The following is a 15,038-nucleotide window of genomic DNA, read 5'->3' as shown; positions in this document are numbered from 1 at the left end:
ATAGATAGATATATAGATATATATATATACACACACACACACACACACATACTGTACATATACATATATGGCACCACTTTGTTGCAATGCATATTATGGCTGTCTTTGACTTCGACACTTTCATAGACAACCAAGAAAATACCCTATAATGAGTCTCTAGCCTCAAGGTAAATGTAAATCATAATATGCTTATTGGCACTGGCTGCTGAATACAATAGTCGGCCGGAGAGATTCTGTCATCTCTGTCTGTTAAACAGAAATACAGTCACTGTTCTCCAATTTTTCCCATGGTTCTTTTGACAAAAGCCAATTAAAAAATGATACTTTGCTAAGTCACGTGGTGCCGACATGACCACCCACACCTTGAAATTTGAGCAGTGCATGGTCAGATTTAGTGCTCCGAAAACCCCCTCCCAGTGTTCCACTACCTCGTGGAGGTGGCTCTGTGTGAGAACTTCCCAATGAGGAGTGCTCTGGTCTTCCCCTACAATCTCCGTCTCTCTTCTATCGTTCCCAATGAATAGGACCAGTTCACTCTTATGACGTTATGACCTGTGTTAATATCAAAAACGAGGGTCTCACCTGCTGTCTTTTTGGCATGTTTTTGCTGAAAACAATATCAGCATACTCTAGTTCGGGCGGTTCCTGAAATAAAAAATAAAACGACAATAAACTATACAATCCAATGTAACAACCTTTGTCACATGCTGAACACTGTATCATGTACACCACGTTAGCAGATGTGCATGAGTATGACCCCTTAATGGTGTACGCTTTGTTATTGTGACTCGCTGTATTTCTGTCACATATATGTTGGCAAAGTTTGCAGCGGGGTTTTTTGCATTGTACTGTGCCATTCTGTGTAAGCGCCTGTTCTGGGGTCAGCTTACTGCGTACCAATAAGCTATTTAGAGGTTTGCAATTTTTCATATTTAGGGGTTTGTAATACCGTATATACTCGAGTATAAGCTGAGTTTTTCAGCCCATTTTTTTTGCTGAAAAGTGCCCCCCTCGGCTTATGCTCGCGTCAGCGTCTTGAGCTGGTCAGTTTTCTTCTACAATTATCCTCTCAGGTTTCTAAATTAGGTACCTCGGCTTATATTCGGGACGGCTTATACTCGAGTATATACGGTACATTAGAGGTTTGTAATGCTTCATATTTATTGGTTTGTAATACATCATATTTAGAGGTTTGTAATACATAATATTTAGAGGTTTGCAATGCTTCATGTTTAGGGGTTTGTAATACATCATATTTAGTGGTTTGTAATACATAATATTTTAGGGGTAATACATCATATTTAGGGGTAATACATCATATTTAGGGGTTTGTAATACATCATATTTAGGGGTAATACATCATATTTAGGGGTTTGTAATACATCATATTTAGGGGTAATACATCATATTTAGGGGTAATACATCATATTTAGGGGTTTGTAATACATAATATTTAGGGGTTTGTAATACATCATATTTTGCTCAAGAAAAACCATGGCCCTCCATAGATACAGTGAAAGAGAGAGCCCAGTCACCCAAGGGCAACAAGTGTGTTATTTGAGGGATTACCATGGGAAAATAAAGGGAACAAAACTCTGGGAGAAAAGGGATCTAATATATGGTAAGCTCCAATATATTACATTTTTGTTTTTGAATTTAGATACATTTTAATGTATTAAAATTAAAAAAAAGCTAAATGGTATTTCTATTTGAAATGTATGTTTATGTAATGCACACAAAGCCACTGCAGGAAACAAGTGTGAATGGCCCTTAACTGGTTCCAGTAATCAAAAATAGACGTTCCAATTACATTACAAACTATAAAATTATTTCAGATACACACATTGACCAGCAACAGTTCACACTCAATATCTGTTATTCACACCCACAGTTTGACAACCCAGCCGTGTCAACACCATACTTCATATTTAGGGGTATGTAATACGTCATATTTAGGGGTTAAGTTGTAAAATAAAAGTTAATTTTAGCATGTGCGTGAAGAATGATAAAAAAAATGTATCTGGCAGCGACAAGGTTAAGATTTAAGAGGAAGTTGAAATAAGATGCAATCATGAATTTGCAAAGGAGCTTCTCCTTTCTGACATCCTTATCGGCTATAGACAGAATAAACATGTAGACTTTATTTGGTAGTGAATTCAAACCGAACCATACTGTATATAGTTTAAATTTGACTTTATTTCTGGTTTCCTCCCTGTTTTTTCCTTCCATCTCATGTTTGCTCCTCATGTTGGTAACTATCTGATTTTTCGATTTGTGGTTTCCTTTCTTACCGGTTATTTACACTACGAAGACCATTTACAGTAAAAAGAGAAGAAACCATGACAACAAGTGATTTGTGGACCATAGTGACCAATCAGATCTTTTCTTGTTTCAGCGCATCAAAGATAAAATCTAATTGATAACGATTGGCAACAACACACTTTTTCACATATTCTTATTTCATTATCTTTTTTTTTTTTTTTTTAAATTGCTCCCTTTTTTTAATTTCGTATGTCACATCAGCTGTATTACTGCCTATTTTGTATTTTTAAAGACGACCTCCAGAAATTTGAAAAGTTAACCCTTGCAGTGGGGCTACCCCCGCGTTGCAAGGTTTAAATGCTTGTTTTATCTAGGGAGCAAAAATAATAAAGTCATACTCAACCGATCCTGCCTGACCGCTAGGCCGGTCCCTGCAGCCTCTTCTTTCCCAGGCTATAACAGTCTAAAGTCCCATGAGTCATCAATCCAATACAATGAGAGACCTATCACAGAAGGAATGGTGGGAGAGAGAGGCCATAGAGACCAGTCTAGCAGCTAAGCAGGACTGAGGATCGGGTGAGTATATCTTTATTCATTTACCTCTGACAAAACGAGCAAAGTTAACCCTTGCAGTGTGGGGGGGGGGGTAGCCCCACTGCAAGGGTTAACTAAGTTCCTGCAGATCTTCTTTAAAGCCTGACTGAACTTTCAGTTTAAGGCCTCATTCACACTAGAAACGGCTGGCACGTACAGCTCAGTGAACCGCCGTATCGGGCAGCTCCCGGGAAGGACAGGTGCTGCGTGTGATTAGTACGCAGCCCCTGTCCTTCTCTATGGGAGTATGCGGCCGTACGCTGCCTACACTCACCCGCCCTGCACGTCCGTGCAGGTGCGGGTGTCCGTACTCGTACTCTGACAGGGTGGATCCTGTCTGCGTCCGAGCCGGGACACTTGCACCGGTACAGACCTGCACTTGGGGTGAGCGTAGGGCAGCGTACGGCCGCGTACTCCCATAGGGAAGGACAGGGGCTGCTTACTAATCACACACAGCACCTGTCCTTCCCCGGCAGCTGCCTGATACGGCCATGCACGCAGCACAGAGCTTTTCTCATGTGAATGAGGCCTAAGGCTGGGCACACACCTTACAACCATCGCAAGACCTTTGTCTTGCGATGGTTGTAAGGTAATTAAAAAAACGTACGATCTGCCTATCTTGGACAGGCAGATAGTACTTGCGATGGTCGCAAGCCCGTCCCGCTGAGGGGCGGACTTCCGATGACCGCAATGCTGAACGGGCAGTGTGCGCTTGCGCACACCGGCCCGTCCGGCTTTTATCTTACGAACATGCTACACACCCGCCGAAAATCGTACGATTCTCAGCAGGTTTTCGAACATGTTCCTAAGATAATCGTACGGTCGTGGGATTTCCCGCGATTATCGTACGATTATCGTAAGGTGTGCGGGCACCTTAAATCAGCTGAATACATTCCAGGTGCATCAAAACAAAAAGGTGGGCATAGTCTTGCAGTTTGTTTCCTTTGTGCACAGCCTGAGCAGTAATGCCTGCCCCCCCACCAGCATTCTGCAGAGAAAGACCATTGCTCTCCATGTGGAAGTAGTTGCCTCTCTACAGAAATCCCCGCTAAGTCAGAACTTTAGCTTTTCAGTCAGCAAAGCTCATGCTCCCTATGACTGGAGAGTCGTAGCTTTGAATTAGCAGGGGGCATGTAGGACCTCGGCAGAGAGGCCACTGCTTCCACAGAGAAAGTAAGGGTCCTTCACTGAAGCATGTCAGCAGGGGACAGGCTTTTCTAATTAGGCTGTGGCTGCTTTCCAAAGAAAACAATCAGAAAGACCTTGTACACCTTTTGGTGGTTTGATGCACCTAGAATGTTTTTAGCGTCAAAGTTCAGCTGGGTATTAAGATCAATAAAATGTAAAGCAAAACATGTTTTCTATATATTGTAATATATTTGCATTAAATATTTACTGTTATGTAGATCAGAAATATTAGATTCAAAGTCTAAACAAAATCATTTGTTACAAGAAAACGAATCAAATGCCTGCGTGTAACTCGGTCAGTTGATCTCATAATTGGTCAAAGGGTTCTTGTGTTTACACAGGGGGTCTGGAGATTCAGCGGGGAGCATGGGATTTATTGTATCCTGTGCCAGAATATAACCAGACACCTCAGGACTGGCAATTTGGGCTCAGGTCTCTGCTGAAATCCATGTACAATGTATCAGGGCTCAGAATGGAGTCAGCGAATTCAGAGTTAACCCCAGTGATGGACAAGAGAGAATCATCGCTGCAAGGCCTCACTAGAAGATGACGGGAAGGAGATTAGATCTGCTGGGACATATGGTTCTGCACCTGTGCATCTTGTGATTGGGACTGCTGGGACATATAGAATGAGCTACAGCTCACTATATAATGAGACGCCGCAGCTGAAGCGGATCCCGACAATTATGTCGGAATCCGCCCAGCTGCGTGAGTGACAGCTGGCTCTGCCTATCTATATATGCTTTTATATTATTATTATTATTCAGGATTTTTTATAGCGCCAACAGTTTGTGCAGCGCTTTACAATATAAGGAAGACATGACAATTACAATACAATTCAAGGGAAGATGGTAAGGAGGGCCATGCCCCTGAGGGCTTACAATCTAAAAGGGAGGGAGAAGTGATACATGAAGAGGTAGCTGTGTGGGGATGAATTGTTTGAAGAGTGAATACGCTCGGAGCATAGCAGCTTCATATTTCCACTTAGTTATAGGAACCTTGAGCACGAAATATTGTTTTAATAAGAACATATAGAACGTAATTGTCTACATGAGATTTTAACACTGTGCTAAAATCTCTGGCGGTCTAAAGGCTGTGGCACACTGCATGCAAAGTAGCGTACAGCGGCGGCACGCTGCCTTCGCGTGCAGTGTGTCATGTCATGCTCACTCCGCCACGTCAGATTGGGAGAGCTTGCATAGCTGAGCATGCCGAGATGAAAAATGTCATCACTCAGCCCATGGTACTCGCTCAAATGCTCCAATACAAACCTCCGATAACGGAACTTCTGTTCAGAGGGGACCGGTAGTGCCGAGGGAGCATGAAGCCGTGTCCAATCAGGAATTCCAGCGGTGGGTTATGACCCACCTCCCGGCTTCCTGATTGGCTAGGAAGCCAGCTTCACGTGTTTCTAAGCAGCTTGGCATCGTGACCATTCAGGAAGCCAGAGGGCACCTCGTGACTCGCCGCCCGGCTTCCTGATTGGTCAGGAAGCCAGACAGCCTGTGAAGCTGGGGTTCTTTCACTAGAAGACCGGCTTCACATGCAATCAGGAAGCCGGGCGACGGGTCATGATCTGCCACCCGACTTACTGATAATCGGGGCACAAGGCACCGGTACTCAGTATTGGCAGGTACCGGAAAAATTTTTGGTACTCTTACTTGATACTGAAAAACCGCTATCAGTGCATCCTTAGTTTGCACCAACTTGGCATCTTGGTGCTGGAGTGCTGGCAACATCTGTATTGAAGCTCTGTTGTGAGCAGCGCCATGTATATCTGGGAACCTGTGGCACACTGGCATCTTATGGGGGGACTGTTTATGTAAAGAATGTATATCTAGGGACCTGTGGCGCACTGGCATCTTAATGGGGCACCGTTTATGTACAGAATGTATATCTGGGGACCTGTGGCACACTGGCATCTTAATGGGGCACCGTTTATGTACATAATGTATATCTGGGGGCCTGTGGCACACTGGCATCTTAATGGGGCACCGTTTATATACAGAATGTATATCTGGGGGCCTGTGGCACACTGGCATCTTAATGGGGAACCGTTTATGTACAGAATGTATATCTGGGGACCTGTGGCACACTGGTTTATGTACATAATGTATATCTGGGGACCTGTGGCACACTGGCATCTTAATGGGGCACCGTTTATATACAGAATGTATATCTGGGGGCCTGTGGCACACTGGCATCTTAATGGGGCACCGTTTATGTACAGAATGTATATCTGGGGACCTGTGGCACACTGGCAAGTTGTGATTAACACCATATGATTTGTGATACATTGTGATTAACTCCAAAGGTATTTAATCACAAACTATATGCATAGTGTAAACTTAAAAAAAAAAAATTGCCGCGAGGCGCTACAGTGTCTCGGGTTTGGCTTGAAGAAAAGGTGGAAACCCTACTGTACCACACTGTTATCTCACCCCACTCCTATGTACAGAAACACCCCAATAAACACCCCGCCTGTCAGGTCTTGTGTGATTCGCCTTCACGTGCTCCCTCTCTCTTCACTCCTAGTTGTCACATTTAATAACGATATAAGATGTGTCACTGAAAACAGGAAACTCTGAGCTCTCTTTTCTGATGGTGTAACATAAACCCCTTCATAACTTCCTCATAAGTTCCTCATTTTTGGTCTCTTTATGGAACATTTTCTAGACACGAACACAATTACAAGTACATCGCGTCATCCCCTCGTCTCTCCTTTACAAACTGCATCAATAGACGATTATTAATTATAATAACAATATGTTGACTTACCGGAGCCGCTGCTGAGGGGATGGTCTGACCTGAAATGAAATAAAGGCTTTTATTAATATGACACACTTTATTCACGTAAGTCACAGAACAGGTTTATATTTAGCTGCAAGGCAGAAGTGATTATGCTTCAAATTTCCTTATATAAGCCCTGTCTGTGCTAACAAAGAGCCTAATTCAGTTCATTGATGTCTTCCTTCAGCTGCATTAAATCTAGGCATACAGCTGCTAACACAGTTAAAAGTCATGCAAGGGAACTTTTTTATTTGCCCAAGAATTTTTTTCATTCATAGCCTGCTAATTGCTGCTCTCTGAAGTATAGCAGGCAAAGGTCAGTGGCCAGGAAATGGTTACAGATGGAGGTGAGAACTTGGATATTGACTTTTGATGAAAAGATGTTGGTTCTGGTACCCATAACAACCCACCAGATTCTCGCTTTCCTTTTTTCTTTTTTTTAGGGCTGTGCAAATTAATGATTAATTTCTCTATTAATCGTTAATCTTTTTGATTGATTAAACATTTTTTGATCGCTAATTAAAATACTCACCTCTCCGCCGGCTTCCGGGAGTCCCGTCGGAGATTCGGTGACGTCACGGACATCGACGTCACCGGACTCCTCCCCCCTTTCCCAAGTGGCTCCGTCGGCTAACGAAGGGAAGGGGGGAGGAGTCCGATGACGTCGATCACACTAATCCATCACGTTATTATTCTGAGTTGCCCCACTCAAGCGGCGGCCATATTGAGTGGGGCACGTGAGATTAATAACGTGCTGGATTAGTGTGATCCTAGTTCATTTTATTACTTCATTGCTGTGCTGTATGTGTACAGGCCAATGTAGTTGGATCTGTATGTGTGTTATAATTAATCAAAATTAATCGATTGGAAAAAATTTCGATTAATCGAACACGAAAATTGTAATCAGTAACAGCCCTACTTTTTTAAAACTATGAGGTGAGTGATTTTCACTCAACCTCATAGTTCGAGCTGATGTGTGACAATGAAACTGTCACACGTCGGCTCAATAGATAGGGAAGTGAGCGAACACATACCGTCACTCGCTCACTTCTCGATCATCTCCCCGCAGAGAGCCGTGACTGTCTCTCACGGCTTCCTGCAGGGATTCTCCCCTCCCCGCTCTGATCCTCCAGCGCTGTCTGGAGGAACAGACGGGGGAGGGGGCAGTTACAGCTGGCTCTGCCTCAGCCAGCTGTCACTCACACAGCTGGGTGGATCTCGACAGTAATGTATACTTAGTGTACAGTCTTAGTATAGCCCGCGATATACTGAGCTTTGGGTCGCGGGAGGACGCTAGTATGTCCTCCCATGACCCTTAGGAGAACTATGGGGAAAAACACTTACCCCATAGTTCTCCTTTAACCTGGCTTTTCTAAAGAATGTCAGTTGCAATCTGATTGGCTTGTCAGACATCCTGATTCTGAGACTTAATCTGAACCAACTTGAAACATACCCAGTGATCATCTCTATGGGGTTGAGTTACTATTGGAGTAGAGAAGGTTCACTAATGCACAGTCAATGATTGATAAGCTTGGTTAACAAGGTTATAAAAATCTTTGCCCAAATTTAACGCCAATAATGTGCAAAAACAAAATAAAACAAAAAAAAGCTGAATTTTCGCTAGCACTAACTAGAAATGATTGATTGCTAAGCTAACTGAACGTTTTGAACTTCCTAATTACCCAATAAATATCAAAGAAATAATATTGTTACCAAAGTCATAGAATGACTAACCAGCCAACCTCCACTCCAATTTCTCATCATATGACTGAGCAGTTTATCTTGTTCTGCTAGTAACAATTAAGTATAATTATCATAACAGTTCAATAAAGAATGTGACTATAAAACTGGAGCTCACATTAAACACAATTTAGATTGCACCGGTAAATTCTTCCATACTTGGGCACAATTCCTGACATCTGAATGTACCCTAGACCAACTGAAAGATATTAGGTCTCTATTCAAGCGATCCAAGTGGTACCTTCAAGCTCTGTCCGCTGGCTCTTTGGATAAACTCAATGTTCTATGACATGAATCCGCTCGTGTGCTGATCTCGAACATCCAGATTTCCATGTCCCCACAGTCCCATGCCTTCTCTTACCTATTCTGATCCATCCCACTTCCTACCTATGTCAGTTATATACTTTATAGGCATTGTACATGTAATGTCAGCAATTCCTATCTATATCTCCATGGCCCACATTGCCAATTTACACACTCTGTCATCCCCTGGTATGACATCGCTGACATAGGACTATGTTGTTTGCTATTTTACGTGTTTTTCCAGTATTGTATGCTAAAACCAGGTATATGCAGACTCCTTCTGTTCGAAGTCATGTTTTTGCCTTTGTATCGACAAATTTTGAATAAAAATCTACTTGCTTAAAATTTAGAAAAAACTGGAGCTCAATTATGGAAAATGTTTTTCTCTGTGTTAAGTGACAGGTGAATTTTTATCAAATGGTGGGTGGATGGAGCTGGTTCCCCGAACAAGAACCATTTGAACAAATGCTGTAAAGTGGATCAAGCAGGCAGCTTATATATGCAGTAAGGTCTTCATATTCAAAGCAGAAGAACAACACAGAACATCACACTCAAACATAAAAGAGTCTGAAGTGGATTGTGTACAGTAAAATAGTTCACTAAAATCTGCAAAGGTGGCCAACAAATTTTGAGAGAAGTATCCCCTTCATCAGAATTTGCAGTGTTGGATATTGTGAACTATTAACACGATGGACTAGATGGATTATAAAACTAGTTACAAGAAACAGAATAAAGAAAACTGGCTGTATAGCACACCTCTTAGCAGCTGTTACAATGTTAGGTCAGGTTGAGAAAAGGCCATAAAGTTCAACCAAAAGAGGAAAAAACTGAATAGATAAATAGAAAACCTCCATAAACAGGGCTCTATACCCACAGTTGATCCAGAGGAAGGCAAAAAAACATTAAAAATCTTGCTCCAATGAGGAGGAATCCTTTTGAATGCCCTTAGGCAAATAAATATTCCATGGATCAAAAATCTCTAGTTTTTACGCCTACGTGGGGTATTCCCAGGCTCTCTACCACCCAATTACTAACCAGGCCCTACCCGTCTTAACCTCTGAGATCAGACAAGATCAGGCTCTTTCAGTGTGATTGTGGCCATAGGCCACTCTGTATTTATCAGCTTCTGAGAAGCATGCCGCATAGCTGTTGTTTCTCTTCTGGAAACAGTTTGGGGAAGGTCCTTTTCTGTTCCAACCTGGCTGTGCCCCTGTGTACATAGCAAGCTCCCTAAAGACATGGATTGAACTCAGCCCTTTTGAACATCTTTGGGGTGAGTTGAAAGGCTAATTGCAGGCTGGATCTTTAAATCTTACGCCAGTATTTGACCTCACAAATGCTCTTTTGGCTGAATGGGCAAAAATTCCCTCATACACACCCTGACATCTTGAGGAAGGCCTTCCTAGAAGAGAGTGGAGGTTTTTATAGTCTCAATGGGGATGCAACTCCATATTAATATTTATGAATTTTGGAATGGGATGTTCAACAAGCTCATATAAAAGTGTAATGATCATGTGTCCACAAACTTTTAGCCATACAGTAGTTAATGGAAAAGCTTTCTTTAGTGGAATATTCAAGACTACCAAAATTATATGTTAAAGAGGAACTTCATCCCCTACCCTCTCTGTTTTGTTTTTTTCTAGCATTGTCCAGCTGCAATCCGCTGCTGCACTGCCGTAACCCTGGTCCCACCACCCCATCTTCCTCTCTGATGTCATGGGGGACTGGCTGACTCTTCCAGGTTCTTGCAACCAGCCTATGATGCACCACCAGGTCTGCCCTCTGGACTTTCTGTTTCCCTGCAGCCTCCTATGATATGTGACAAGGATATCCCAGGACTCCACGGGAGCAGGACACATCATTCTCACCTAGGTGGGAATGGATGCAGTGGACAGGTCCGAAAAATGTAAAAAAATGTTTTGTTTTTTTCTATTTAACATTAGTTTTTTTTAATTATGCAGAGAGGTTTGGGTTACATAGAGGAACAGACAATTTCCAGAGTGAAGATCCGCTTCAATATATGCACAGAGGATTTGTGTTTGTGATTGCTAATGGGGTCCAGTGTTGCTTTTCAAAGTATAATTGTGAATTAACTTTCTGTTTTCCAAATTTATATGAGAAAAATCCAAAAAGATCCTGATGCCAGCCAAGTTTATTACATAATACTCAGAACGAATCCTCTTGCCTGCAGTTTAATAAATAATCATTTACCTAAAACGGTCACAGGCAGTGTGACTGGAAAAACCTCGGCCTCTGTGAAAGAATTCATGAAACTCTTGTTTCTGCATGCCTGATCCACTTGCAGCCTAGAAACCAGCGGCGATGTAACAGAAAGCATTGAAAAGCCTTTTATAGAAACTTGGCTGCATTTTGTCCTTACGCTTCCTGGTAACTTTATAGGTTGCACACCCAGAAACATCAATCACTTTGCACACACCTCTTCTAATTGCTTTGCATAGTTACAAAACATGAAGCTTTCTTTGTTATAAACTGTATCTGGTGTATAATACTGGATAACGTATCCCTACTATAAAAAAAGAAGGCTTTTGGAGTTCACACTTATGCTAGACGCATGAATTAATTCTCTCCTGCTTCCAGCAATCTGTGGAGCTTAAAGTGCTCGTCAGGGCAAAATGAAACAAAACATATGCAGTACATCTCTGCAATACATTTACATTACCATGTGTTTTATACCTTTAAAAGACGATGCAAGTACATAAAAATACATATTGATCCTGCTGTGGGCTAATCTTTTGGTGTAAGCCCTGCCGCATTTTCTTTCTAGACTAACCAACCACCCTCCACTCAAAAATGTAAAAGCGAATCATTCTATAGTTCTAAGATAAGAAATGGGAGGGCTAAATACTCTCCTTGAGACAACACAGGAGTTGAGCACTGAGCACAGGACAGCTCCGAATTTGTCAAAGTTCATCATACCATACTGCAAGAACTAGGATGGGGGCATGGCTAAATGGTGGTGCCATCTAAATCTAGTCACAAAAGAAAGCTAGCCTTGCTGGAGTAGTACACATGACAGTTCACCTGTTTTGTGTCATGCCACGGTTCTTTGGTCGTAGCATGTCCTATTGAGGTGTGATTGATCTGCAGGCAAACCAGGCTAAACAGGTTGCATTTGACCAGAACACCCATTCTCATGACGCCATATTTGGATGTTCAATATGTGCTGCAAACAGGGACAACTGAGAAAGAGAGTACACTTAGCACAGCCAGTCTCATCCACGATTTTGTGGTACCATAAGGTTCTTCAGAGGTTGCTAGGGTATCATTAAGCTGTGGCTGGCTGACCTCTAATGTGATGATGCCTGCAAAGTTCTGGGGCCAAGATCACTTTGAGAGAGAACACAGCAAAACACCAATTATCTTTTTAGCTATCTGTAAGGGTGGCATTCTGACCACCATTGTAAGTGAGACATTCCTCCCACTGACCACCAATGTAACATGCATTTTTCCCACTGACTCCTAATGAACTGGTTTCAGTAGAGGTTCCTCGAGACTGAAAATGATTTGAAGGTTTACTTGGGGATAAAAAAGGTTGAGAAAGGCTGCTTTAGCCAGGCATCAGCTCTAGCCGGGTGTGAGCCTATAGTCTTCTCTGCTCCTGAACATTTCTGTTCTGTAAATATGGTCCATGTGATCTAAACTAATACCTGTTCATCAGCTTTCTAAGTTTCAAACCTTTTCAGTATTATTAATGCATTTCTTTTTAGTACATAGGGAAGTATTTCAATGAATTAAACCTATGCTGGCTTTTATGTGGTTGATAAGGGTTCCTTTTTCTCCCTTCTCGGGATTATTGTCACATATATGATTCCTAGTTCACTTTTGTACAACGATGTGCACCTTCCTCTACTTGGTTCCCACAAAGTACTTGGTGGTTTCCAAATTTGTAAACTTGAGCCTAGAATTAAAATTTTTCTCTTAAAGGTCGATGTGTCTTAATACTGTTTTAGTGCAATACTCTTGCTGTTGAGGCACTTCAATAACATGTGGCTTGGTTCAAACTCAAAAATGATCAGAAGCTTCCTCTTTGGCGCTAAAATAAAGTGGAACTAAACTGAAAAAGTAAAACAAAATGTAAGCAGACAATCTCTTTTTTGCAGAAGTGACATGCTATGATTCTTCTGCAATAAAACAAACTTATCTGCCTGTTCTCAATCTTCTTTGGAATGCACGCTAAGCTGTGCATGAGCGGGAATTACATCATTCTGGCCTAGCAAATCAAGGTGGCTGAAGACTCCCAACCCAGAAAAAAAAACATTCAAAAGATGTTGTAACAGACTTTCCTGTCTGCACTCTGGGCTCAGTGTCTGACGACGCCAACTCCGATGACGTCACGCTGCTCCTCCTCCTAACCAGCTGTCAGTTTAAAGCCACGGTTTTTGAAATGCTCAGTGTCTGGGAAATGTTGTGATCCATATACCCATCGCACTCCTGATCACTGTTCCATCAAGATAAGGTGGGTGCAACGGTAGTCGACGGATGGCTACCGTCGCTGTGATACGAAGAATATGGACACCGGCACTCCAATGGCAGATAGAATACGTCTATTTATTGACGTACATGCAAAAGAAGCAAACACACTTAGGATCCCCTTCATCAGGCAGAGCAAGTGTTCTGCCTGTGGGAAAAATGTGGACGCTGAGCATTTCCCTCCATACGGCCGAACCGTTCTCCTTCGTGAACAGCCTCCCAAACTGCTGCACACTTGCAAATCACTTTCCTGGATTACAAGTTCTGCTTGCTACACTACTCATTTACTCTATTCACTACAGTGAAGATTGATCTGCTGTCTTACTGACTGTGGAGTATCCTCTGACAATAATCTGTTGCTTGCTTTATGAGAGTGTACCATGAATCTGGACTTCTGAACCCATTTAGCTTAACCCCCACCTTCCTACACCCTTGCTACTCTAACGCTCACTCTGTGATACTGAAATCATCTCCTCCGTCAATGCAGCTACTTGCAAGTATAACCTCATGTAAAATCTTACGTTATCTTGGTACATTCATACTGATAAGATGTCTGGCGGGGTTACTGATATTGATTTGTCAATCATAAGTTGTTCATGCTACTTAAAGTCTGCTCACCATGCATTAGAACTATATGCCTGTATGAGGTAACAGTGGCATTACAACCGGGGGGGCGGCGGTGCAGCTGCACCGGGTACAGAGATGGAGGGGGGCACATGGCGCCGGGCAGTGTCCAGCGAGGCAGGCAGTGTCCAGCAACCCGGGTGGAAAACGTAATTAGGCATGCCGCGCTGGTGCCTCGGCCGTGAGGACCCAGGGAGCAGCTGACAGATTGATGAGACCTGCCTCTGGCTTGCTGGCTGCGCTGTGGTTTCCCAAGTGTGGGAGCACCGCCCCCAATGACCCCAGTGTGTTTTTTTTTTATTCAGCTTCCCCAAAGCTACTTCCGACCATGCTATCTGATCTGTGAGAAGGCCAGAGCTGCAGGAGGTGACAGTCAGGTGAGTTGACTTTCAAGATCCACTTCTATTCTGTCACCCAGTGAACTGCAAGTCTCAGTATGCCCTACTCCTTGTCCTTGTACACAATAAGGGCATACTGGGACTTGTAATTCCTTGAATGCTATTTGGGGGTTGTCCAGGGACAGTCCTGGTACTTGTAGTTCCCCGAGTAATATTGGGCTATCTCCTGGGGAACCTGAACCCAAATATCCTTTGCTTTATATCAGTGGTTCTCAACCTGTGGGTCCTTATGTGCACTTCTTCTGCACTAGGTGAGAGGCTCCTCAGCCTCCTCCTAGCTCAGCAGTGTCAGTCAACGGGAGGACAGCAGCGGCTGTAAATAGAAAAGTGCCGCTGTACACACTCCCCGGCCGCAGCTGCTGCAGTAACATCTGGCGGCCAGGGAGTGTGTACAGTGGCACTTTTCTATTTACAGCTGCTGCTGTCCTGCCTTCCATACAGTGTGGGCCTTGCAGTCCAGTGCGTTACTAAGGCCAGAGCCCAGTGTGTTACTAAGGCCAGAGTCCAGTGCGTTACTAAGGCCAGAGTCCAGTGCGTTACTAAGGCCAGCGTCCAATGCGTTACTAAGGTCAGAGTCCAGTGCTCTAAGGTATTAGAGTTAGGACCGCACTATACAGAGGGGCCTTGACATGGCTCTGCGTCTTACAC

The 15,038-nt window shown here is 43.1% G+C and overlaps 1 protein-coding gene across 1 annotated transcript in view; it reads right to left on the bottom strand.

Annotated features, from left to right (window-relative positions):
* The window catches only part of LOC108798318 (carcinoembryonic antigen-related cell adhesion molecule 1-like), a 57,161-nt gene that overhangs the window by 1,540 nt on the left and 40,583 nt on the right, over positions 1 to 15,038 (bottom strand). The window contains exons 4-5 of the mRNA XM_018570057.1: positions 6,823 to 6,851; positions 583 to 645 (exon numbers count right to left, since the gene is read on the bottom strand). Coding sequence (XP_018425559.1) covers positions 583 to 645; positions 6,823 to 6,851 — 92 coding nt within the window. The remainder of the gene's footprint in view (positions 1 to 582; positions 646 to 6,822; positions 6,852 to 15,038) is intronic.

Source organism: Nanorana parkeri, unplaced genomic scaffold, assembly GCF_000935625.1.
Source record: "Nanorana parkeri isolate BGI_ZX_2015 unplaced genomic scaffold, ASM93562v1 scaffold1449, whole genome shotgun sequence".
NCBI classification, from domain to species: domain Eukaryota; kingdom Metazoa; phylum Chordata; class Amphibia; order Anura; family Dicroglossidae; genus Nanorana; species Nanorana parkeri.
This window is presented reverse-complemented; position numbering and strand designations above follow the sequence as displayed.